The sequence below is a fragment of the Sarcophilus harrisii genome, chromosome 3, assembly GCF_902635505.1.
Source record: "Sarcophilus harrisii chromosome 3, mSarHar1.11, whole genome shotgun sequence".
Taxonomy (NCBI): domain Eukaryota; kingdom Metazoa; phylum Chordata; class Mammalia; order Dasyuromorphia; family Dasyuridae; genus Sarcophilus; species Sarcophilus harrisii.
The window spans coordinates 358,081,341-358,109,086 of NC_045428.1; the positions used below are offsets into that span (position 1 = coordinate 358,081,341).

The following is a 27,746-nucleotide window of genomic DNA, read 5'->3' on the forward strand; positions in this document are numbered from 1 at the left end:
TGGAAGCATTGGACATATCTCTGTTATCCAATATGCAAGCTATCCTTCACATATTTATATCTACAAAGTTGATAAGCTTGATGTTTATGCCTTCAACCAAAGTATTCAGACAAAGTATTGTTAAAAGAAAATATCGAAGAATACAAATTAAAAGCACAAGGTCCTCAAAGGATCTTCCTCCAGATTTATATTATTAATCTCCATTCTTTAAGTCCAATCATTCAACCAGTTCTTAATCCACCCAACTGTATTATCCTTTAGACCCCAGCTTCTTAAAGTGTAGTTTGTGGCCCATATGAGGCCATATAAATTTGAGAGTTATAAAATTTAGATTTATTATCAATAAATATTTGCTTTGTATGCATATTTTATATACCTTCCTGCTATGGTTCCCGTAAAAGTTTCTCAGGTGTAAAGGGGTCTTGAGTGGAAAAAATTTAAAAAGGCTTGCTATTTCTCCATGTAGATCATAATGGTATCATGAGAGACTTTGTATGATATTGCTGAAACCCAGGTGTACCTTGCCTACAGTTTTCCCTAACTTAATATCTTATTAACTCTGTCCAAAAAAAAGAAAAAAATAAAATAGTTGGCTATTATTTTTTCCCTTAAAAAAATGTTATATTTATGCTTTTGTTTTGACAGGAGTTTTTTTTCCTCAGATATACTTGATTATCATGCTTAATAATAATAGCTTAATGGCAGCTTAACGAGCTCCTCTGTTGGAACAATGAAAAACGGTTAAGCTGATATTAAAGCCAAAGGTTGCACTAAGAAGTGATAATTTCTGTACTTGCTTCAGTCAACCACACTTTACTCAACACTTAAGTACTTTGGGTATGAAGGAGAAATTATCTTATTGGCTAATGATTAAAAAGATGATGACTCAGAGGACCTTTAAAAAGAGAGTGATTTCAGTCTTACTCCAACTCACCAGGTGGTATCATATAATTCTTGGACTTTCCTTAAAGGATGTGGGAATAGCCATTCATCCACTTCACTATTCTGGCTACTCAGCTATGAACACATGGTAACTAATGCACATGCCCTGCTTAGGTGAGTCTAAGGTTGGATACGAAAGCACTAGCTTCATCTTTTTGCATTTCTTTTCTGACAAATAAATCAAACATCAGGTTCAAGCTAGACATGTGGTAGCAACTTTACAAGAGGTCCAAAGAGCCCAGGCTCTCTTGATGAGAGCTGACTGATGCAGGGGTGGTTTCTACCCCAAGGGAAATGACTACTGACAAAAGAAAGAGCCCAAGTCCTGGCCAATGCTGTCCAGTAAACATAGACTTGGAGGAATAACAGAGCTGAGTTGATACTAACAATGTCTATTCAGAAGTCCTTCTGATGAAGTTTAGGTCTCAACTCTCCAGTAGCTATAAGGGTAACACAACTTTGCAGATCCCCAGAACACAGAGGTACCCACTGGAAGATAGCCAAGATCTATCTGTAGGAGAAGCCAACCAACTGTAGAGCAGGCTCTTTTCATTGCATAGCTAGAACAGGGGCAGTGTGTCTCTTTAAAACTATTAGTCCTCAAGGATAGACAGAATATTTTAATAAAATGAAAAAAAGAAACTACTACCGTGTAAGGTCCATGATAATTGAAGTGAATCCACTTCTTATAAGGATGATGTAGAGCAATTAAGAAGACTTATCTGAGCCCTAAAGGATGCTTTGGCAAAATTTTTATTAGGCTAGAAAATTGAGAGTTGTAAGAACCTTAAAGAACATGCAATCTAGGACTTCTTAACTTGAAGACCCCTCAGTTTTTGTTTGTTTTCTATTTGTATTTTGAGATATATACTCTAATATAATTTATTTCCTTTGTTTAAAAAACTACTAGTCTGGGACAATCTCATCCTTCTTCCAAAAGTGTCCCAAAGGAACGAAGGTCTATTCAGCTAAAGTCTAAGCAATCTGTACTGAATCCATTTTATATCAATTTATGTGAGGCAGGGGAGATTCTGTCCATCCCCCTTCCTTCTTTAGGCTCTGTGGCCCCAAGAATTGAGCTTAGAGTTTGGGGCATCTGTTTCGTTTGTTCTTTTCAGTTGTAGAAACAGACAATAGAGTCCCTGGACCTGGGAGTTTGAGCCATGATTACCTTGGAGCCTGGATTTCAGGACAGATATTGGGTTTGTTTTTTTCTATTTTTGGGGGGGGTTGTTTTTTTTTTTTGGTTTTGAAAATAATTTATTGAAAATCCACTAACTCCAAGTTGATCTGTAAACATTAGACAGTTTCTTCTTTTGAAAAGCAGTCCTTTTTGAGTGATCCTATGAAAGTTTTCTTCTCCTTCACAGTCTGGAACTGACCCTGGCCAAATCTGGAGGTGCTACCAACAAACTTCCAGTCAATCTTCTCCAGGCTGCGGCGTTTGTTCTGGACCAGCAGAGACCTTTGTGAGTGAGTCCATGCTTCTTGGTCCCGATGACACAGCCTTTCAGCGTGAGAAAGGCACTGGCCTGTTTATGGTAATGGACAAAGCCTCCCAGAGGAGGGATGCTCTTGTCAGACAGATCCACGGGCACATGGGCTTTGAGCACCTTTCCTCCCTTTATTTGGTAACGCTGGCCAGTCTTGCAGATCTTGTTGATCTCAAGGTGATGACCAGCCTGAGCTATAGAGAAGACCACAGGGTCAGGATGGCAAGCTCCAATACATGTCACCTTGAGCAGTCTTCTGTGGGCTTTTCAGGGCAGTTTCTTTATGTGCCATGTAACCCTTGCCCTTGGTCACTACAGCGACCATCTCAAATGCCCAAACACGGTGTTCATGGGCACCTGCTACTCCAGCTTCTCAGGCACACTGCTGCCATTCACCTGGATCTCTATCAGGTGAGACTTCTGCCTCAGAGAGAGCAGGTGCCTCAGATCACCTGGTCAGACTTCTTCATACTTGAAGTCTTTCCATATGCTTCTTGCAGTACTTGGTGAAGGACTATACCAATTCTTATAGAACCGCCCCCTACATTCATCACTGATGTGCTCAGCAAAGATGGTTCTGAAGATCCAGAGGCCTGGGGGGTCTGCCCATAATGACCATGAGGGACATCTCCACAATCATGATGGCTCAACCACTTCCGTCTTGTTGACCTTTGAGCCAGATCTGTCCACCTCTTGAACAATATGGAGTATACCTGCCTGAAGGCTGTCAGATGGGTTCTTTGGGGAAGCTCTTCACCATTTCCCAGTGCCTGTTACTTCTCTTTTGAGACAAGAAGCCCAGAGACCCCTGCCTGGGAGAGGAGAACTTCTGTGGGACTTGCTACTGCCAATGCCTCCCAAACACAGCTGAGGTCAGAGACTCAGGACACATATTATTATCCACCCAGCAAGAAAGCCCTAAGAAGGCAGGGGGCCATCAATGAACCCAAAAGAGCTTAGAACTTAGAATTTAGTGGGACCTTACTATACAAATGCTAAATTAAGCTATGAATCTAATCTCCCTTCAGTTCCCAAAGACTCAAGTGGTTTACATCTCTCTGAAGGAGAAATTTCACTCCCAAGGTGTTGGGGGGGAGAGGGAGGGATGTTTACATATTTGTTCTTGTTATATCTTTGACAAACATATCTTTGTAAAAGTTAATCTGTTAATTGGTTAAATAGAATTGGGGTACAAGGGACTTCTAAAATTGGGAGAAAACAATCAGTAGAGACATGAGCCAATGACACTAGACATTCCCAAATCCCCGTAAGGGTACCAGAGAACCCTGGGGAAAGAAAAAAATATAACATATCTGGCCTTCAGATATAAGAGGTCTAGAAAGTGATGGTTATATAAATTAAATTACTGAATTGTTATGTTTTTTGTCAATGTACCTTTTGTTTTATATTTAATGTTTCTTTTGGCTATAGGAAATAAATGCCCAACTCATACTTAATTTGTATTGTATGTATCTTGCTACTCCTCCACTTTAAATAAACCCCAAAACATGACCCAAACCCTAAGTTTAAGCAGTGTTCCTCCCTACTGCAGGAGTTTAATTAGTTAAATTATGAAAATGAAACTAATTCTCTCATTAGAAGCTAGGCTCCCTTGGACTGAACCTGACCAGTTATGAATGCTAGGTAATAGAGAGAAGATACACCTTGGTTAAGGAGAAAACACAATGTCTTAGTCTATCTGAGTCCAGTAGCAAGAGGAGCTTATAATTGTTAGATTTTCATTTTGTTTCTTATAGTCATTGGGTATATTGTTCTCTCAACTATTCACTTCAGACTGCATCAGTTCATAAAATTTTCTTACATTTCTATGAATTCCTCATTCATATTTTATTATGGTAAAATAATATTTCATTATATTTATGAACTATAATTAGTTAAGAGAAACCAAGTGATGCATATCCACTTTCAGCAGATATTTTGGTAATATCTTAGACCAATTCATAGCTCTACCCATAATGTAATTAGTGTCTGTCTTCTTGTAACTTTTTATAGGATACACAAGCCACCTTCCAACTCTTGCTGTTCATCTCCTACAAGAAAAGGTACAGCTTCCACTTGAGGCAAACCTTCCATCTGGTACTACATCTGTCTTCTATTTTATCTCCAGCTCTAGAAGAAAGAGAAAAAAGAAGAGAGGAGAGGAATGAGGATTGCATCTGATTTTGTGTTTTCTGTGGGAAGAAAAAAGGTAAATTTCCTGCCTGATATCCACCCTCTGGTAGAAGTGAGCAGAGATTTCCAATTGAACAAGTGCCTTCTGTCTCCTGTGGGATCTCTACCCTCTGCAGAGAAGAGCTTTTCATTTATGATTAACAAGCTCCCACCTAGTCATACCCTCCCCATCCCAGTGATCCTAAACTCCTCTAGATCACCTCCCAAACCATCTGCCACTATCCAGTTCTTTATTCCCATCCTCCCTAAAGTTCCATACCTACCACTTCTTATGCCCTCTGGAAGTTCTGTTCCATAGACAACAAACTGTCTTTGATTTTAAATCTTTTCCTTTCTTGTTCCTTCTCACTCCTGATGACACAGCTTTCCTTCCCTGGCCAACCTTTTCAGTACTGGCAGTACTGGCTTTCACTTACTATTTTCAAATTTCTGATCAACATTGTACACAGCAACAGCAAGATTATACAATGATCAGTTCTGATGGACATGGCTTTTCTTAATAATGAGATAATTCAGGCCAATTCCAAAGATGTTATGATGATGAGAGCCATCTACACCCAGAGAGAGATCTGTGGGAACACAGTGGCTTACAACATAGCATTTTCACTTCTTTTGTTGTTTTTGCTTAAATTTTATTTTCTTTCTCATTTTTTTCTTTTTGATCTGATTTTTCATGTGCAGCAAGATAATTGTATGAATATGTATGCCTGTATTGGAGATATATATATATATATATATATATATATATTTACCATGTTTAACATAGATTACTTGCCATCTAGGAAAGGGGGTAAGGGAAAGGAAGGGAAAATTGGAACACATGGTTTTGCAAGAGTAAATGGTGAAAAATTATCCTTGCATGTGTTTTGAAAATAAAAAGCTTCACTACTGGGCTTATATCCCAAAGAAATACTAAAGAAGGGAAAGGGACCTGTATGTGCCAAAATGTTTGTGGCAGCCCTTTGTGTAGTAGTCAGAAACTGGAAACTGAGTAGATGCCCATCAATTGGAGAATGGTTGGGTAAATTGTGGTATATGAATGTTATGGAATATTAATTGTTCTGTAAGAAATGACCAGCAGGATGAATACAGAGAGGTTTGGAGAGACTTACATGAACTAATGCTAAGTGAAATGAGCAGAACCACGAGATCATTATATACTTCAACAACGATACTGTATGAGGATGTATTCTGATGGAAGTGGATTTCTTTGACAAAGAGAAGATCTAACTCAGTTCCAATTCATCAATGATGGACAGAAGCAGCTACACCCAGAGAAGGAACATTGGGAAATGAGTGTAAACTGTTTGTATTTTTGTTTTTCTTCCCGGGTTATTTTTACCTTATGAATTCAATTCTCCCTGTGCAACAAGAGAACTGCTCAGTTCTGCACACATATATTGTATCTAGGATATACTGTAACATATTTAACATGTATAGGACTGCTTGCCATCTGGGGGAGGGGGTGGAGGGAGGAAAGGGAAAAGTCTGAACAGAAGTGAGTGCAAGGGATAATGTTGTAAAAAATTACCCAGGTATATGTTCTGTCAATAAAAAGATATATACAAAAAAGCTAAATATAAATTTGGAGAAAATAATTTGGAGATTAAGTTGAGTATTTTAAGACTTTTAAAGCAAAGCATGAATTAAAGTATGTCTTGGGGGGGGAAAGAAAATAAAAAGTTTCAATAAAAAAGCAAGAAGAAGTAAAACAGAAAAAAAAACAAATTATTGATAAAGATCAGAAAATTAAGATACTCCTTGGTCCTGTTTTTCCTAGATTTTCCCCTTATCATAGTAACCTCTCCTCCTTTGAAGTTCATATAATTTACATATTCCATCCAATTAAAATCTTAGTAACCATTGTCTACAATCCTCCAAGACACTCTCCTTCATTCTTCAATGAGTTCAGTATCTGGTTTATCATACTTCTTTCTCTCCAGTTCTTACCCTTATACTTATATATATGTTGAGGGGACTTCATAACCTGACCCCATCTTACTTTTCCAATCTTCTGTCAAAATTATTTTCCAGAGCTTCAGCCCAGCAAGCAGGCTTAGCATAGCAACAATCCTTTGCCCTTACCCTCTGGCAAAGTCATATAATTACTATATTGCTTTGACCAGCACCAGGTGTTCTCTGAGCTCAGACAAGCACCAGACAGGTACCCATGTTCTGGTCATGAAGCCCTGCTATGGAATCAAATTTATAACATTGTTATTGTTACCCCTTATAGTGTAGCTATTGGTATGGGTATTGAGATTTTCCCACGCTGCCTCAGGTGTCCCCCACTAAGGATGGAGCTCCGGCACATGTGTCCTTGCTTGCAAACTGTTTCCCTCACTTTGAAATTTAACTTGTGCTTGATTCCTCGCTCTCCTCTCTGTAGTTTGCTCTGTTCAGCTCCAGCCACACACGACTGGACCAATTGACACTTCTTATACTTTATATACTACCCCCATCATCACTTTCACAACTCTTCAAACCAGTGATACTGGTCTCCTTGCTGTTCCTCAAATAAGAACTTCATCTCTCCACTCTCAGCATTTTCTCTAGCTGTCACTCATGCCTTATCATCTGTGCTCTCCTTATCTCTACCTACTGACTTCCCTGGCTTCTTTCAAGTCCCACATAAAATTCTACTTCAAGATACTTTTCCTAATCCCTCCTAATTCTAGTACCTCCCTCTGTTGGTTACTCCCTATTTATCCTCTATATATCTTGTTCTTATTTATTTGTCTGTGTATCATTTCCCCACTAGACTATAAGGACCTAGAGGTCAGGATACTTTCTTTGTATCCCAGCACTTAGCACAGTTCCTAGCACATAATAGATGCTTGATAAATGCTTATTGACTGACTTCAACTCTTCCAACAAAAACTATTTCTCTCTTTTGTCATTATCAGTTTTCTGGATGAGGTGAAATTTCTGAGTTGTCAGTTGACACTTTTATTACTAGTCATTTGCAACAAAATTCCATATGGTTAATAGTTTGCAATTAAAAAAACTTTATAGACTTAGTCCATTTACCATTGGGAGAACTTTTGGTCTTACATATTTGTGTCAATTCCTAAAATAACTTGGTTATCAAACTTTTCTTAGAAATATTTAATGCAAGGATTTTTTTCCAGCTTAAACATTTGTATTTTTTATTCCTGCTGCATCAACAGTGTATATATAAAAACTTTTTTTCATTTTTTGTAGTTGAAATTGTATATTCTCTCTTTTATGATCACCTTTTATTTAGTTATGAATTTCCCCCATCATAGTTGTGGAAGAACTTCCTTCTATTCTTCTTTAATGCTTTTATAACATTACATTTTATGTTTATGTAACCATCATGGCATTCCTAGCCTTTATTCTAATCTTAGTCATCAAAAGAAGCAGGTATTAAGAAGTCACACAACCCAGCAGTTGTGCGTTTTCCGTTAGTACTAATAGAAGCAATGGGGAACATAGGAGCTCTTTATGGTTTCAGAGACAAGGAATCTTTCTTGTTATTAGTCTAACAGTTATAGTTAGCATGAATTTACTCAATCAAAATAGCCCTTCACCCTTTACTGGGAAACCACATCCTGTATGCCTGCTTTATATTATTAAACCTTCATCACATGACTATGCTAAAATGACATCTCTTCCCAACCAAATAAGTACACATTCCTTTATTGTATAAAATATTGATGTAGACTTAAAAATATCAAAGCAACAAAAATGAAAAGTATATTTAAATAACTATGGTGTGACCTTTTTACCCAGTCTTTCACAGATTTGGGAAATTATTAACCAGTCTCTAGTGATCTGTTGACAGACTTTGAACACAGGGCTGTTAGGAAAGATACAGTTTGGTCATTTAACCTTTCTCTTCTCCTACTCTAGGAGCAAGCAAGGGAGATAAATGCAATAAAACAAAATGTCCAAAGGCTGATGCTTTCATAACTTCAAGAAGAGTCAAAAGAGAGTGGTTGAGGGAACACAGTCCCTAGTACCTAATGTCACTATTCCTGTGGCTACTGAAGCAGGAATCTCTGACCTTTGCTAGGACAGTTTCCTAGGAGGATTATCTGCTGAGGTGCATGGAACTGTGACCTCTCCTCTCTGCTTGTTCTTTGGCCATAGAGTGTTGAATTATATTAAAGGACAAGCCATACACAGACTGGCACTAGTTGTGGATCTCTAGATTTTCTCTATCTTCTGAAACACCAAAGTACAGGGAAGTGTGACTCTCACTGCAGCATCAATAGACATGGTATAAAGTTTGTGTCACTCATGATCGCCATCTTCCTACAGTAGAAATTTAGGAAGTTTTCCTTTTCGGTGAGCTCTACCTCTGTCTCTCTGTCGAGTTGAGTTATCCCATTCCCATAGGAACTCTCCTTCACTCTATATTGTCTGGTATATATTCTCCATCTATGTCTTCTCTGATTTCTGTTTTGTCCTGTTTTGGATTAATGGGGTGTTTGGGGTGGGTTTTTTTATTTGTTTTTTTCTATTTACTTTATTTTTTTTTTTTGTAGAACTTGTAGTTAGTGGGAAAGAGGTCAAGCCTTAAATATAGAGATTGAAGTCCTCCTTAGCCTTCCCATTTAGTGAAATGGCTATCAAAAGCTAGAATAAACCTGATCACATCTCATAGACTGACACTATATTTTTTCTCAATATTATTTTATTTTTTTCAAATACATGTAAAGATAATTTTCAACGTTCATTTCTATAAGGTTTTGTGTTACAAATTTTTTTCTCCCTCTTTCTCCTCCCTCCCCCCTCCCCAAGACTACAAGCAATCTGACCTAGGTTAAACATATACAATCCTTCTAAACATGTTTCCATATTTGTTATGTTTTGCAAAAAAATAAAAAATCACACCAAAAGGGGAAAAAAAAAACATGAGAAAGAAAAAGCAAACAAATAAGCAAAAAAAGTGGAAATACTATGCTTCAATTCACATTCAGTCTCCATAGTTCTTTTGGCATTTTCCATCCCAAGTCCATTGGAATTGTCCTGAATCACCAAATTGCTGAGAAGAGCTAATAGACTAATAATACTTAAGGGAGCAGATAGAAAATGCCTATCCCAGTACTCCCTCTCTCTGAAGACAACAGATTGGCTTTCAACCCCATTCTCCTGTTACCCCTTCTAGCAGGAATGAAAGTCTCCCTTGGAAAAGGGTAGGGGGAGAAGAGGCTAGAAGTATATATTCTGCCTTCTTTCAAGTCATACAGTGAAATTCTTATGCTCAACGGGGAAATGCCCTTGCTTCATGTATACCTCTCTTTATGTTGCATAAAGGGAAAGACTCCATATACACCAAAATATAGTACCACTTTTATGGTAGTAAGAAGATAAAAACAGAATAATTATCTATCAATTAGAAAATGGCTAATAAATTGTGATACATGAATGTAATGGAATATTATCATGCTGTGGGATGTGATGAGATTATAAATGCAGATGTAATATAGGTTCCACCATGGGTTGTGTAAATAAATAGAAATGGTTCACAGATGATAGGGATAGATATGATCTGAGGTCTGGTGCACTGCTGTGGTGAGTAAAACCATAGGCTTTGTTGGCACCATCAGCCCATTATCTGGGGGGAGAAGGAAGCAAGCCCCAGGAGTGTTACTAGGGTGGGGTGCTCTTTTCCTCCAATGTCCCAAAGGGGCAATAAGTTTAGATTGGATTTATCTTTTCTGCCTCAAATATTGATAGTCTAGGGGATGATAGCTTTGGAACAAAAGCCACTTTCCCGATCCCTCTTCAGGGAATAGTAGTCCTTAGTTTCTTGTTTTCCTTAAATGCTAGTCACACAAAAGACCAAAAAAATTGCAAATAGGAGAAGTTATACAGATCAGACTATTCAAATGAATACCCAAAGTAAATGAGCTCTTTAGGTAGGAGTGAGATAAGATCTCAACTCAAACCAGGAGAGAACAATCTTTCCCAAAGGGGAGCAGTCTCTAGAATTTCAGGTGAGTCCAGATAGGACCAGTTTCTGAAATATGCCAGCTATTCCAAAGTCTGTCTCCTTCTCCATCATCTCCCAGAGAAGGCCTCAATTCACATGTCTCCCAAAGAGTGTCTGCAGTTAAGTCTTTACACAGTGCCTCATTCAGCATCCTCCCCACCGATCAGAAGCTAGATCTCTGCATATATAGTTGTGTGCAAAAATCAACCCAGATATGAGTGGAATCTGGCTTTCCAAGAAACATGGAAAGACTATTGATTGAAACAAATGGAAATAAGCAGGACCAGGAAAACAATATATACAGTGATTATAACAATATAAATGTGAAGGACAGCCATAAAATATTAGAAACTACATATTTCATCTCTTCTCAAATTTCTCATAGCCTCTCTTCCCTCCAGTGATAATCTTTCTTTCATATTTCACTGAAAAATAGTTGGCAGACATAACTATATAGGATTGTTACTGTGTTGTAAAGTGGTAGTAACAAAATCAAATAGAAATGAATTTCTCCTTGAGGGAAATGACTTAGAAAAGCACAAATTAGCATTATCTAAACCTAATATCTGCATTGTAGATTTTTATTTATTTGTTAAATATTTCCTGATTACATTTTTATCTGATTTGGGTTGATTTGGGCCATGAGCTCAACATCTCTATTGTACATTATAACAACTTCTGCCATTATCTCAGCAGTAAGAGGAACTCCAGGACAATCTGAGACCCTTGACATGTCTATCAGGAACACTACCTTGACTCTTGGATTGTATCACACAGTTCTTCCTCCCACTGCTTAGCCATCCAAGGATACCAAGGACAAAGCATGACAATTCCTAAATACTGCTGATGGACTTATGACTTCCTGAAAGGCACTTGTGGCAGACACATGTGCATGCTTGTGTATTTGTGTTTGTGTGTATGTGTGTGTGTGTGTGTTCTTCACACTCACCATTTCTTACATCACAGTAATAATATTTGGTAAACTGATGTACCATAATTTTTTAACCATTTCTCAATCTATGGATACCTACTTTGCTTCCAACTGAATTTTGCCAAAAAAAAAAAATCTGCTATAAATGTTTTGGTGTAAATAGTGACTTTCCTTGAAGTATATGCCCCCTAAGAAATCTCTAGGTCAAAGAATATGGACATCTTAGTCATTTTATTTGCATATGTCCAAATTGCTTACCAAAATGACTATACCATTTCATAGATCCACCAAAAAGGTACCAGTATGCCCATTCTCACATTACCCCTCCAACACTAGAGTTCCAGGGGTGGAGTCAAGATGGTGGAATAAAGCCAGGAGGCTGCTTGAGCTCTCCCAGTTTCCCTTGAAAACCAGATGAAATCAAGCTTCTGAACAGAATCTGAGAGAATGAAACGTCTCTCCAGCTCAAGACTGAAAAACTTCAAGAAAGGTCAAACTCACTGGGGTGAAAAGGGTGTTCAGCCCAGCTCAGATGGAGTCTGGAAAAGTTAGTGAGAAGGTCTTAATCACAGCAGCTAAGCAACTAAGATCCTTGGTCCTGGCTCAGTAGCAGAGTAGACCAGTGGGACAGCCTCCAATCCCATCTCAGAAGGCAAATTGCCAGCTAGGGAAACCAGTCTGTTTCCTAGAGAGAGCAGGTAAGGCTACCCTCTGCTGAGCAAGGCACCAAACACAAGGGATTGCTTTGCTCAGAACTAAGGCTCAACCTGCACAGGAAGCTTGGGACAGCACCCCCTTTACCCCAAGAGAACAGCTTGACCATAAAAGGCATAAAAGAGGAAATTTTTAAAAAGGAAAGAAAATGAGCAAGAAACAGAAAAGCATCTTAAACTAGAGAAAGCTACTATGGTGACAGGGAAGACCAGTCTCAAAGAGTGATATGAATTGCTCTCAAGCCAAAAGAGGCTTCTTGGAAGTACTTATAAAAGATTTTAAAAGGCAAATAAGAGAGGTAAAAGTAAAAATGAGAAAAGAAACAAGAGGTATACAAGAAAGAGTCAACATCTTGGAAAAGGAAGGGAAAAGTGACTGAAGAAAACAATTCCTTAAAAAACACAATAGACCAAATGCAAAAAAAAAAAAAAAAATTCACTGAAGAAAACATCACCTTGAAAGGTAGAATTAATAAATGGAAAAAGAGATACAAAAGTTAACTGAAGAATATCACACATTAAAAAGTAGAATGGGGCAAATGGAAGCTAATGAGTCTATGCAACATCAAGAATCAAACACACTAAAAAAATTGAAAAAATGGAAGAAAATGTAAAATTCCTCATTGTAAAAACAGCTGACCTGGAAAGTAAAACCAGGAGAGACAATTTAAAAATTATTGGTCTACCTGAAGACCATGACCAAAAAAAGAACCTGGATAGCATTCTTCAAGAAATCATTAAGGAAAACTGCCCTAATACATTAGAACCAGAAGGTTAAAGAGTCATTGAAAAAAATCCATCAATCACACCTAGAAAGAAATCCCATAAGAAAAATCCCAAGGAACATTGTTGCAAAACTCCAGAACTACAATCTCAAGAAAAAAATACTACAAGCTGCCAGATAAAAGTAATTTAATTATCAAGAAGCAACAGTCAGGATTACCCAGGATCTGGCAACTTCTACAATCAAGGATCAGAATACCTAGAATACTATATTCCAGAAGGCAAAAGTCCTGGGATTACAACCAAGAATTAAAATTTCAAAATGTGGATTTTTCAAATCAATCACAATATTAACGCAATAACATCTTTTAGTTTAGTACCCTCAAAGTTTGGTGACTCATTTAAGGTAATTATTTTTTTCATGATCTCTTCATATTCTTTGTAGCATCTCTTAACGCTACCCTAACCTTGTAGCTCCCCTTTAAGCTACTCTTAATGCCAGTCCATCAATGGCATGGCTAAGCCACACTAAACCATCTTCGGGCACCAACCTGGATAACATAGAGACAGACCACCAGGAGGTAGGGTGATGCGAAAGAGAATTTTATTCTTTGATAGCACATATTTATACCTCCCCCCCGCCAGGATTGGGGGAAAGGCAAGGTCCTCTAGGAACCTGGCATAATGGGATTGGCCCGAGAAGAGGAAGGGAGATGTGCTAGGTTTTGAGAACACTAAGGAAGGAGACATGGTACCTGGGGTCAGATACTGCCTCATGGGGCTATGCCCCACCTCCACTTAGGACTCACCTGCCCCTCAGTACCTCTCATCCCTCAGGTCCTCCCACATGCCTTGAACTGCATTCCTTGTTCCTAGAGGGTTTTTTAACCCTTACATCTCTTGATTTCAACTTCCTATTAATAATATTCATCATATCTTTTCCCATCCAAAAATCATTCTGTTTGACAGAGAGAAGCAAAATAAAAGTTATTAAGATCTGTGTTCTGTCTGTCATCTGTCCTGATTGATATACCCAGTCCTGTCCCTTATTTGATCTTTTTGCTCTCATTCTAAATGAGAGCATTCATCATCAACCTCAATTTATTTCAAGATTCAACACTCATGACACTATTCCTGAAATGTATTCTTTTGTATTAATCCTCAGTTATCTTCCCTTGTTTATATTTCCTTTTTGTTTAATTGGCAAGTCGTTCTCAACAAATCCCTAAAAAGGCTCATCTCCAACAAAATGTATCTCTCCCCATAGTTATAAGCAAAAATGTCTAATAACATAGTATTTGTTAATTCTGACTGATAACATGTATTGCTTTCCAACTTTTTGTAACTTATCTACATATCTAAGTCAGTCAAGAAGTACTCTGTCAATCTATATTTATCTTTTTATAGAAACCTATTATTTTTGTTTCTCATGAGAATTATTTATGGTACCCAAATTTAAATGAAATCATAGATCCCAATGTCTTTCCCAAGGAGAGCAAAAGTTGTTTTACTAAGATTTTTCTCTATGTACTCTGAAAATAAGTACTAGCTATCTGGGTTTCAAATAGAGAATAAAGGGAAATATTCATCTGTTGCAAAGACAATTTGTTCTCAATTGAGGTTTTTCTATTCTGACAAAAAGAACCTCTTCCTTCTCCCTCCCACCCTATATATTCCCTTAATTATTTAGTGAGAATCCAAAGTAAACAAAACTGGTGACACTTTTTGTAGGTAGTGCTAAGTTCCTCTGGAGTTCCTTTCACTAAGAGAATTTTGTAAGACCTGGTTTCCCATAATCACCCCAGGTGGTGGCCTCCTGCCTTGAACACATCTATATGAGGGAGTCATTTAACCTCAGCAGCCCATATACATTTCCTGTATGGGACTCAGAAACCCGCCCTCCCCTTATAGCCCTGGGTGCCTGTTTCTGGCCTCTTCATACCTTACCTCCCTTCTGCCCTGCACAGCATTTGACAAAGATGCTCCCTAGAGTCCTCATTTTCTAGCAGGAGCTTTGAACCAACCTCAAGATAACTTTTTCAGAAGAAATAAACTCACCAAATCCTGACTGCTGGGATCCAAGCAGAGGAAGATGCAGTTGGAAGCTCTCCGGACTGTGTTGGGATTTTGTCTCCTCTCAGGTAAATAAGATTGGGTGAAGGCCTGGGAGACACACACCAGCAGCACCCAAGGGCACCCACTGCCCTGACCCTCTCCCAGAAAGAAATGAAAAATGACTGGTGTTTGAGAGAGATTGAGGCAGGATGTAAAATTAAATCTTGGGGCTCTAGATGTCAAAAAACAGAAAAATCCATGTTGCAGGTACCTGGGGAATTTGGTCTATGCAAAGAAAGAAAAAAAGCAGGGGTTAAAAGCAAAAGGGCAATTTGACTGCCCTTAAGAAAATGATTCTTTCATCCTCAACAAACTCAGTATTTCAATGGCCGCATGAGCTAGAACAAAAGAGATCCTTGAAGATTCAATTAGATTTGGTCTAATGTTATACATTGGAAAACCCAGGTGTTGGGATGGGATCCCAAACTCTAGAATATTTTTAATGTTTATGAGATAAAGCCTGACACAAAATGGCTGATCATGTTTCAGATTTAGACAGTGTTCTATACTCTCACAGAAAGGGTTCTGTCTCAAGAGTTTCAGCAAATATCCTTACTTTTTTGATCCATCCTCAAAGATTTACAAGGAGGTAAGGTGAGAGTCGTCCTTGAAATCTTCAGGATATTTTCCCAAAGATTTATGCAGTAATGTGATCTTTCTATATGACAGACAGAGAGAGAAAGAAACAGACAGAGGAGGAGGAGGGAAGAGGGAAGGAAGGAGAAGGAAACATAGAGAGAAGAGCCACAGTGACCAGAACCTTCTAGTATATAACATCAAGTATTCCAGCATCATGTGGCTCTCTAACCAGCCTGCTTTTAAGTAGGGTTTCTGCCTTTTTTTAATCTGATGTCCAAAGAGATATACAGACCCAAGTGTAGAAAACCTTTAGGAAGTAAGACTAGCCATGCAGTTGTCGCATGTCAACCTAGGAGGCACAGAAGAAACCAAAAAGTAATATTTTCTCACCCTTCTTGATACAGAGAATCAAATCGTAATATATTTATTCTAATTAATTTAACTTATAGTTCATATTTCAATTGAATTAAATTCAACAGTTATATATTAGGCACCCTTTAAGTGTCAGACACTAGCAATACAACAGCAAAAATGACACAGTGTCTTCCCTCAGGGAACTTACATTCCACTGGGTAGAATGGAACACTTACACTTACACAGAACAATAAGTTAAAAATGAGAAAAATCTATTATCAAGGGGTGGGTACCAAAAACAACTGGTAAAATCAAAGCAAATTTCCATGTAATTACCTTGTATTCATTTTATATATACTTATAGGAATACATGTCTTTTCTCCTAATTGAATATATTCTCTTTGAGGGCCGAAGTTAATCTATCTTTTCTTTTCATCCTCTAATACAATTCCTGGTACATAAAAGATACTTAAAATACTTATTGATTGGAGGAAGGAATTTGAATAAATATGATTATTTCTGTTTTCAACTTTTTCCACAGCCAGAAAATAAGTGTAAGAAATGAGCTATCAGTGAAGCAATAACTTGTATTAAAGCATTAATCACCATATTTTTGCCCAATTATGAATCAAAGTAGGAGGAACCAAATATTGCTTGAAAAGAGATTTGGTTTCCTTCCCCCTCCCCACAGACAGAGAATAATTTTCAAAATGGCAGTTCAAGTTTTTGAATCTATTGGCAGTTTCTCTAGCTCCCAAAGAGCAAGACTCATGCTTGTTTCCAATTCCTCCCACCCCCACCACATACACACACACACACACACACACACACACACACACACACACACATACTCCTCCATCCTCTTCTTCACTTTTAGTTTGCCCATGATGCCTTTTAAGCTTCAGGCGAAACACTTCCGAGCACAGGCCTGTACTTGCGATAACCAAAGGCTCCTAGACAACAGGACCTTTGGGAGTAATATCTCAGTATCTGTTGGATAAGAATATCTTCTTTCCAATAGTGAGGAGGTGAAGGAGGTGAAGACTTCAGAAAGTCTTAATGAGTTTGACTAGAAGATAACTCTCCTTGTTTCTATTAGAATTCCAAGTATTTATAGTTTGCTCATTTTTTTCTCTCTCTCTTCTTTTCCAGCTTGTGTCTGGGGGCAAGACTTGGAAAACGGTAAGGCAGTCTTTCATTCATCTGTTATGGTGATACTACCAGTATCCCCAGTAGGCATCCCAAGGAAATAGATCACCAGTGATGTTCCACTACAACCTTACTTTCCCTTTACCTGTTACATTTCTGACCCAGAAAATGAGAACCCCAGAGAATATAGGAATCTTAACTACTCTGAAGGAAGGAATGGAGTCCCTTAGGTGGAACTGAGTGTTTCTGTGTTTATTCTGGGTGCTTTGTTATGGGGCATTGTTGTGGAGGTCTCCATTGGGTATTTGTAGAGGTTTGCTTCCAGGCAAATGTTTATATGCCATAATAGGCATGTTTATACTTAGATGTTTGCAGAGGGAGCACTCTATTGTATGTGTTTGTGTTAGTGTGTTTGCAGTCACATCTTGAATACTCCATTAAGGGAGTACAGGTATTTGCACATCTGCCAAATGCATATATGACATAAGCTGAGTGAATTAACCTTCCCTGTCACACCAGAACTTCTCCACCCTCATCTTCCATTCAATCCAATTCAATCAAAATGGTTGAATATCTCATGGGTGTGTGTGTGATTAGAGCCACTGCAACTTCTGCTTTTGCTCTCTTGTTGACATTGCACTTTCCAAACAGCTATATAGTTCTGATTGTTCTCATAACAGATCTTTTGTACATGGCCACTAAATGATTTTCCATTAGTCCAAAGACGAGCACAGTTTTTCATTTAGCAAGGAAGAGTAAGGTTTGGAAGGAGAATGAGAGGGGTCCCTGAACCATAGGAGTAATAGGTTTGGGTTATTGATAGGAGAGTTTCCTAATGGTTTTCTTATTGTTTCTTTTTTGGCCAATTCCCCATCTTATAAGATTTCCACTTTGCTAAATTTTTTGAAATTATGAAAAAAGTGGTTATATGAAATTAATGAGTAATGCTAATAAGTCTAAGACATGACTATTAATACAAAAACTGTTTAATGGGATCCATAGAGAATGAACCTGTATTTCTCATTGGTGTAAGAAAGAAATGCTTCCTCAAGAGTTTTATAGTATATTTCATCAAGCATGCTATGTGGATATGTATGTCTAAGTATCTGAGTCCTTATGTTAATGAAGATTCAGATGTATGGAATTGTATAGAAGCCTATGTGGATTCATATATATCTAAGTATAGATTTTTGTATAGAAACCACTATTAAGTTATTTTGTTTGTTTACAAAGCTAGAATGTTTCAGAAACAGGATTTTAAACTCCATCTTTCCAATTCAAAGACTGGCCCTCTATCCACTATAATATGTTCTCTTTGTGAGATACATTTTTAAATAAATTATGCTTATAATAGTAAGAAACATCTTTTTCACCTTTTATTAAATTAATTCCCAGTTATCAGATGGATTCTTCTCCCCCCCCCCCCAGAACACTTTTGCCTTTGCCAAAGACCCAGGTGACTGCAATAGAGTGTCCCATGGGATCCAATGTCTTTTCTTGAGAGTAGGGCCAAGTACCCAAATGAGATTAGTGGATTATTTCAGCTGCCCATACTAGTACTCCTTTTTGTTAGGATGGATAAATAAGAAGTAACTGTATTCAGGGATAATACAAACCCAAACCACTTTTTAATACAACATTCATCATATATGCCCATATATTTTATGAGTAGATCTGTCTTATAACTGAGAATGTGTTAACATAGGAATAATTATACCCAAATAGATTATGTGGTCCTTGAAAAGTAAGAATTGTCTCCTCTGTATTATATTCCTAACTCCTAGTATGATGCCTGGGATGGAATTAAGTATCTAACAAATGCTTATTGATTGATTGGATTGGATAGGGTTAAGTCTCCAGTGAGTGATTGAGTGATTACACAGAGAATGCTGTACAGAATAAAAGAATATGAATTTGATCTCCAATGTAAGGAACTAAGTTAAATGAATAGTAGAACTTGCTGAGAGCAAGGATCTTAGATGTGGAGACAGGAGAAACCTTGAAGATCATTTAATTCAAGAATTCTTAAACTAGGGTCTACAGGTAAACTCTATATAATTAGTTTCCTTTCCAATCCTATACTTTATTTTATGCATTTAAAAGTATAATTCTAAGGATGGGTCCATAGATTTTGCCAGATTGCCAGAGGAGTCCATGACACATAAAGATTGAGTACCTCTGATCTCATTTAAACTCCTCCCTCTAGCCATTTTATAAATAAGAAAAATGAAGCCTAGGATGTGATTTGTAAACATCAAGAGCTCTTCTCAATCTGCTAAGAGAATATCAATGAGTTAAACCCAAGAAAATGTATTTAGGAAAGACTATGCAATGTTTTATGTTTGAAAACAGATTCTTCTTGTGACTGAGATGGTTCATGTCTGGTCCTACCTAAAAGCAGAGGAATGGACTGGAAGGCTTAGGAGTTTGCATCCCATTAGCGATCTGAACACATATTTGTACAAGCATGTTTTGAGTGACCAAGAATGTGCATATATACATACATTGTAGAATTTAAACTTGTATCCCTGAAAAAAGTTCTGACTCTTTTTTTCTTCCTTTCTTTTTTTTTCAGATGACAAGAATTATAGTGAGTTGATTATGATCCGCAGAACCTAGTTTTTCTCTATCCTGTCAGAGAGAGGTTAAAGTGTTTTTGTACCTATGAGATGAAAATATCATCAGAGATTTTGGCAGTAAAAATATGCAGCAGCAATCAATTATTATTACTACAAGCAATAACATCTGACATTTATATAGTACTTTTATAATTTACGTAGTACTTCTCATACATTATTTCATTTGATCCTCATCACAACTCTATGAGGTTACCTTAGGTATTATTATCTCCCATTAAAAGATGAAGAAATGAATTTCCAGAGAAAGGCAAAGAAATTGCCTACATCTGCTCGAGACAAATTTGCCAAGTTACCAACTTGAGGATGGTAGCAGACTCAGAATCTGAACTCAGCTCTTCATCCAGCACTCTTCACTGTACTATAAATGCCTCCTCCATTCTATTCAATGAAATAAATATCTCATTATCAAACATACCAAGAAGCTCAAGAAGGACCAGGATTCTGCTAAGGAAGATTCCTAGAGTTACTAAAATGATTTACAAACCTTAAAGGGAAATATAAATGAACTTAGAATTATCAATATAATTAGCACTTTGTCTAGAGTGTGACTTAGGGGCAAAAAAAAAAAGGAATAAAAAGATTAAGGCAGAGAACCCTGAAGGACCTGGTAGCCTTACATGTCAAATCGCCATTTCTCAGAATTGTAAATACACAGGGTGAACATTGGTTCCAGGGTACCCTCTGTGGAGTATATATGTATATCGGATAGTATGTTTCCTATCTTAGCGGATGATCTCCAATTTTCATCCCTATACCTCACTTCACAGGTGCCTACTGGACTACTACATTCATTATACAGGATGTTTTGTGGCCATTACACCTGTCTTTTAGGGCCCAACTTCCATGGTGGGTAGAACTGTACTAGTTGTCAGACTGCCCTCCCGTGCTGAAGCTATTCCCTAGCTCCCAATTGAATTGGCCAGAAATGCCAGGATTTTTAGTTTTGGCTATGCCATATCTGATGGGCTATAAATTGAGAGCATTGGGACAAGAGACTTTTTCTTTGTCACCTCCTACTTTAATTATCCCCTCATTCCCCAGTGAGGTATTATATATATATCCTTAAGTCTAATGGATCCCTAACATCTTTCTGCCTTCTGCCTCATATCATCTGAATATTCATCAGTGTTCCCCAATTTTGCACTGAGAAGGGAAATAGTGGTTAATTGAAGAACCACAGCCCTTATTTACTCATGTTAGTAGGGTACCTTGGATTTGACCTTTGTCTCTATTTCCCACCTTCTTTTTCTCTCTCCTCTTTTTCCATTTTTCAGAATTTGGAGTCTACATTTCAGGTACTGAAGTGACACTGACCTGCCCTGAGAAAACTAATGAGGAGATAATATGGAAAAAAAATGATTTAACAATCAATGGTGTAGATACCGATACCCTCACCCTAAAAGACTCAGAGACTGAATATAGAGGACACTTCTTTTGTAAAAAGAAATCTGGATCAGATACAGAAGGTTATTTTCTCTACCTGAAAGCAAGAGGTAAAAGGGATGAGAAAACCAGTTTATAGGGGAGAACCTCTCATAGCCTTACCTGAAGCCCCCTGCTACTGCTGCTTCTTCTTCTTCTTCTTCTTCTTCTTCTTCTTCTTCTTCTTCTTCTTCTTCTTCTTCTTCTTCTTCTTTTTCTTCTTCTTCTTCTTCTTCTTCTTCTTCTCTCTCTCTTTCATTCCATTAAATTCTCTAAATTTAAAAATTTACTGGAGCCAGAGCTGATTGTTAAATTATCATTCTGAGCAATTACACCTCATAAATTGGCAAACATTACAAATAAAGGCTTAATTTATTGTTCTACTGATTATCTAGATTTAAGAAAGTAAAAGAGAAAAATATTAATAATTCAGATTAAGCTTTGAAGTATGCTGAACATATTTCCTTACTCTCCCCTATCCTGAAAAGCTAGTTCTTAAACTAACTTGACTCTGACCCTTTTGCTTCTACAAAATGTCAATCCTTTAGTGACTTAACCTAGAGAATTTCCAAAGTCCTTTAAACAGCTAAATTTCTGACCCTACCATATGACTTATAAACTTGCAAGAAGGAACTGTGGAGTAATAAGAGTAGAAATCCTGACTTGTGCTGACTGGATTTGAGTATCATTTAATAACTATGTGACTATGAGCAAGTTTCCTTTCTGGGACTTAGAAATAAAGAGGTTGGACCAGAAACCCCTGAGATTCCTTCCAGATTTAACCCTCTGTGATTCTGGGTTCTGTTTTTATATGAATATCTTTTTTAAATGCTCTCCTTAGTAAGCTTTTCTGTGATACTCATACCCAACTCCAAGGTACTTATTAATAATAAATATCACACTTTAAGAATGCGGATGAGAATTATTCTATAAGAGGACATTCAGACAAGGTCCTAAATATACTGTTAGAGGTTTTGGTTCCAGCAAAGGAATCACTATCTAGAAATAATCACCCTTTTTTTTTCTCTGCCTTATCCATTTTTTCCTTTCCTTTCCCTTCCTCTCTTCCTATCCCCCCAAGTCAGTATCTCTCTGACATCTTATTTCCCTCTTTGCCTTTATAGTATGTGATGGCTGCATGGAAGTGGAGGTGCTGATGGTGGCTGGGATCATCATTGCTGATGTCTTCATCACCCTGGGAGTACTGCTTCTGGTGTATTACTGGAGCAAAGCACGGAAGGCTAAAGCCAAGGCTGCTGGTCGAGGGGTCAGTGCTGGCGGCAGAACTAGAGGTAAAAATTGTAGTTATGGTGGAGAAGAAAAGTAAAATTTCAAACACAACCAGGCTAACCTGGAGGAAACTATGAGAGTGAAGATGGAATGATCGCTACAGAGTTTGGGACACAGTTCTATCACAACAGCAAGAACTAGGCAAAGTATCTTAGAGATTCAAATTGCTGATATTTCTTTCTCTTTTTTTTGCTGCTATTTCTTTCTACTCTCGAAGAATGCGTGCTATCCTACAATAATTCCCTTCTCCAAATATCCAATTGTACTCTAAGAAAGTTTAATTTTCCCTCCAGCTAGAGCAGGAAGTCTTAAAGGACTACTGGACTTAAAATCAAGAGAATCTCCTCTCTGTCACATTGCTGTGTGACAAAAACAATGATTTCAACTCAGAACTACAGTTGCCTCACTTATAGAATGGGGAAAAAAACAATAATAATTTTTTTATATTTATATAAGAAGAAGAAGAAAATAAAAATAATATTTTACAGGGCTACTGTGAGGAAAAACTTTAAAAACTTAAAACACTACATAAAAAAGATTTTCCCTTTCCTTTCCCAGTAAAATGAAGGTTAAAGGATACTAGGCAGAGGAAAATCCAAAAAAGGTGGGGTAAAAGATGAAAGGGACCTGAAAATAGTGAAAAAAGAAAGGGAAAGAGGAAGGGAAATAAGGAGGGGAGGGAGAATGAGTGATTCAATCACCTGTCACTAGCCTGATATACAACAATCTTGTGGGTGATGAAGGCAGGAGTTCCTTCTTGAAAATAAATCCTAGGGGCAATTAGGTGGTATAGTGGATAAAGCACTAGTCCTGAAGGCAAGAGGACCTGCGTTCAAATCTGACCTCAGACCCTTAACATTTCCTGGCTATGTGATCCAGAGCAAATCACTTGACCCCAATTGCCTCAGAAAAAAAGAAAAAAAAATTCCCTTTCATTCAGGCCAATTCCAATGGACTTGTAATGGAGAGAATCATCTGCATCCAGCGAGAGGACTGGGTAGACGAAATGTGGAACACAACATAGTATTTTTTCCTTTATTGTTACTTGCTTGGTTTTTTTTTCCTTTCTCATTTTTTTTCCTTTTTGATCTGATTTTCTTTGGGCAGCATGATAAATGTGGAAATGTGTCTAAAAGAATTGTCCATGTTTAACTTATATTGGATTACTTGCTGTCTGGAGAAGGGAATGGGGAAAAGGGAGGGAGAAAATTTGAAATACAAAGTTCTTCAAGGGTAAATGTTGAAAACTATCTTAGTTTTTTATTTTCAAAATACATGCAATTATTATATTTTTTATAAAAGAAAATAAATTCCTTTTTCTTTCTCTGAATTATAGGAGCAAACAAGGAGAGACCTCCACCTGTTCCCAATCCCGACTATGAGGTAATTGGAGAAAGAAGGTTCAGTCTTTGGGGTTTGGGCAGGGGAGACAAGAAATGAAGTAAAGCTACCCGTGGAAGCCTGTGGGCTCAGAGCCCCTATTGCCTATTATTCAACAGTAACTGCCCTTGCAACTAGAGAAAGCTTGGTAGCTACCATCCTAGCCAAGTTCTCAGAATATCTCCCTTACTCAGTCACATCAGCTATTCTCCTTTTTTCATGAGAATTTCTGGCCCCTTCTTTTATTGATAAAAAGTAGAGAAAGAAACGATTTTAAGAGATAAATCATTAAGGAAATACTGCTATGATGGAGTTTTTCATAACACTAATATGGTAGACTTATAAATGACAAAGAGGCTTGATTGACTCTTAAAAGTCCATCAACTGGGTCAGCTGCATCCAAGTTAAATAAGAGATCTTAGGGACCTAAGATCTTCCTTTTTTTTTTTTTTTTTAAAGAAAATGTCTCCCCTGACATTTTTCTATTCTCCACTAATATTCCCATCTCTATTCTGCTCAGCCCATCCGCAAAGGTCAACGGGACCTGTATGCTGGCCTGAATCAGAGAGCCATCTGAGATCTCCTGAAGACTCTTGGGTTTGACTGTAGCTCCTCTTCTAGGATTTCTCCCATGTCCCCACTCAGTCTGGGGCGTCCTAGAACTATAAGATGGAAAAAGAATGGTTTTCTCTTCTAAATGTTGATTCTTCTTCTAGGAAAAGTGACTCCTCTGTCCCCACTATCTTAACCTCAGCTATCTTCTTTTCCTCCACTCTAATTCTCTGACCATAGGACATAATTATTCCCCTAGTGTTGAAATTATATTTGCAAGATACAAATGGTGCTAGACACCATATTCAATCATGGACACCAACCTTGGAAGATCAACCAAAAGCCCTGGAACCTTGGAATTCTTGCTTGTCCCTTTTGTGATCCAGTGTATTTATAGTCTGCTCTATCTTGTTTTCCTTTTTCTTGCATTCCTCTTTTCTATTGCCAAATTGTCCCAGTACTCCTATTTCCACCCCTTTCTCCATACCTTGTTTGTGACTCTTCTAGTGTTCTCTGGAGTTTATCATTTGTAATGGTCTCAAATGTTCTCTCCCCCATTTGGAATCAGGTGCCAGAGTCTTTATTTCTAGTTAATCTTGCCTGCTTTTTCTGTGAAATGTCTAATCTTCCTATAGACTGTGATTACCCAATAAAGTAAATTTGAGCTAAAAGAATTGTCCTTGGAGAAATTCCCATTCAAAGATTTCTTTAGCCAGGCTTCCTTGAGTTTTCAGATCGTCATCATCCTCATCATGATTTTCATTGATGATAGATTCAGAAAACCTGGATTTAAATCCCATTTGATACTACTTATAAAATCCTGTGTAAGATAGAATCTCTTTACAGTTTGATTTTCTTATCATTAAAATGAAATCATTCAACAATTTGTCCTCTAAACTAATTTCATCTCTAGATATATGATGATGTTTCTACGGCACTTGAGAGTTTTATATGATCTTTTCTTACTAAAATTCTGTCAGGTACAAAATTTATTTTATATAAATTTTATAGAAAAGGACATTTTATAAAAATTTTATAGAAATTTTATAGAAAAATGCCTTTTATAGAAAAGGACACTGAAGTCCTGAAAAGTTATATCTGAATTTCAGGCATTTGACAAAGTCTCTCATAGTATCCTTATAGAAAAAGTATGGATTGGATGATAGTATAGCCAGGTGAATTTAGCTAGATTTAGAATTGATCAAAAAATTACCCTTATGGGGCAGTGAGGTGGTGTAGTGGATAGAGCACCAACCCTGAAGTCAGGAGGACCTGAGTTCAAATCCAGCCTCAGACACTTAATACTTTCTAGCTGTATGACCCTGAGCAAGTCACTTAACCCCAATTGCCTCAGCCCCCCCCCAAAAAAAAGTTACCTAACCTCCTTCAGTCTTAATTTCTTTGGAGCGTCTAGGTGGCGCAGTGAATAGAAACCAGCCCTGAAATCAAGAGGACCTGAGTTCAAATCCAATTCAGACACTTAACACTTCCCAGTTGTCTGACTCTGGGCAAGTGGCTAAACCCCAATTGCCTCAGCAAAAAAAAAAAACAACAAAAAACCAAAAAAAACAAATCTTAGAAGTTCTAGTACACAGAGATTTCAATATGAGCCAACAGTGTGATCCAATCTCCAAAAAAGTTGATGTGATTTTAGGCTAAGTTAATGAAAGCACAGTTCTAGAATTAGAGATAGCACTCCTGATGTACTAATCTCTGATCAAACCATATGAGTTGTGAAATTGGAGCTGAAAGAAATCTTAGAGATTATTTATTCCAGCTGCCCTAACTTATAGAAAAGAAAGGCCCAGCGAAGTTAAAGTCACTCACGTATGGTGTCACAAATAGAATAAAACATAACGTGGATACCACCAGTATTTTCTGACTCCGAATCAGTGCTTTTAACATACTTAATTCTGGGTGTGACATTTCAGAAAGGACATTGGCAAGCTTGAGATCATCCAAAGATGAACCACTGATCACAAGGAGCCAAAACCTATGCAATATAATGATTAGTTGAAAGAAATTATTTAGCTGGGAATCGTAGGAACTTAAAGGGTAGAACACAAAAGGAACAGATCATCTAGTCCAGTTTCTCTATTTTAAAAAGGAGGATACTGAGTCCCAGAGAAGTTAGGGTTTATCCAAAGTTGCACAGTGGCAGAGCTGGGATTTGAACACAAATCTCCTAACTTTAAATCCACTTGTATCATATTGATGTGAAAGATATCTCCAACTCTCTGAAGGCCTTTCAGGAGGAAGAGACCTACAGCATGATTTTGGGTCCAGAGGAATAAGCTAGAGGCAGTGGGTGGCACATGCAGAGTAGAAGATTTCAGTTCCATTTATGGAAAACTTTCTAACAGCGCTATCCCAAAGTAAAATGGACTCTCTCTTAAGTTAATAAGCTCCCCCTTCCTAGAAGACTTATTGATAGGTGTTAAGATAACCACTTTTTGGAGATAAGGACAACTATTCAGTCTTAGGTTTGGCTAGATGAACTCTGGGACTACTTCCAGTTCTGAGGGTTGGTGAATCTATTATAACTTGCTCAAAGCCCCGGGGTACAAAGTGGTAAACCCTGTGCTAAAACCCAGCTCTTTCCCCACTCTCCTATTCAGTCAGAAAGTTGACCAGTTCTGACTGGGAGTCAGAAAACTCCCAGTTGTGTGTCACATCTGAAGGACAATTGGTTAACTTTTTCAGGCTCAATTTTTTTTTTCAGGCTCAGTTTTTTAAAGGGGCAGGGTTTTAGCCACCAAAAGTTTCCTAGAGGTGAAAATAATACCTGAGATAGGGAAAGCGTGTTCATCAGTGGGGAAAGGGGAAGCTGAGGGATTCAGGTGACAGTCCTCAAAGGGACAGAAAGCCCAGTAAAAAGACAAGACAGAATAAATACAAGAGAGGTGAGATGGAGGGATGAGAGGAAAAAGGCAGAGGGACTCTGAAGTAAGAGGTTTTCACAATACAAGAATAGGCAACAAACAGTTATTACAATACTCTTCACAAAGCTGTCATTGGTAACAACTAATCAGAGGCTCTGGGGGGGGGGTCTGGGTTGAAATGGTGCTCCTCTCATTTCACCTCACAAAGCAGCAGTTTCAGAAGCTAGAGCAAGGCCGACGTTAGATGGGGCAGGATGTGGGCAGCTGATCTCTGGGAAAAAAATAGGGTGTCAGAAAAGCAACAACTGCAACAGCCAGCCCTTGAAGCAGAGTACACTGGAGGAAGTGGGTGCCCTCCCTCACTCTCCCCAGAATCCATTATGTCAAATTTTCTTCACTGACAGAGAACTATTCTACCCACAAC

General features: G+C 37.8%; 1 protein-coding gene and 1 pseudogene across 1 annotated transcript; one reads left to right on the forward strand and one right to left on the reverse strand.

Annotated features, from left to right (window-relative positions):
• Positions 1-2,241: 2,241 nt before the first annotated feature.
• On the reverse strand, positions 2,242-4,868 carry LOC100925336 (annotated as a pseudogene).
• Positions 4,869-14,843: 9,975 nt separating this feature from the next.
• CD3E (CD3e molecule) lies at positions 14,844-25,324 on the forward strand. Its single transcript, XM_003764154.4, has 7 exons — positions 14,844-15,101; positions 17,161-17,190; positions 19,733-19,747; positions 21,071-21,289; positions 22,343-22,510; positions 23,845-23,891; positions 24,409-25,324. Exons 1-7 carry the CDS (start codon positions 15,053-15,055, stop codon positions 24,463-24,465), a joined length of 585 nt encoding a protein of 194 aa, XP_003764202.2. The 5' UTR covers positions 14,844-15,052; the 3' UTR covers positions 24,466-25,324.
• Positions 25,325-27,746: the final 2,422 nt, after the last annotated feature.

What these genes read in the sequence shown, in the direction of transcription:
- CD3E (XM_003764154.4), top strand. Translation starts at nt 15,053, where the DNA reads ATGCAGTTGGAAGCTCTCCGGACTGTGTTGGGATTTTGTCTCCTCTCA. An exon ending in TGCTGGCGGCAGAACTAGAG is followed by an intron (nt 22,511 to 23,844) that starts GTAAAAATTGTA and finishes TCTGAATTATAG; the next exon opens with GAGCAAACAAGGAGAGACCT. An exon ending in TTCCCAATCCCGACTATGAG is followed by an intron (nt 23,892 to 24,408) that starts GTAATTGGAGAA and finishes TATTCTGCTCAG; the next exon opens with CCCATCCGCAAAGGTCAACG.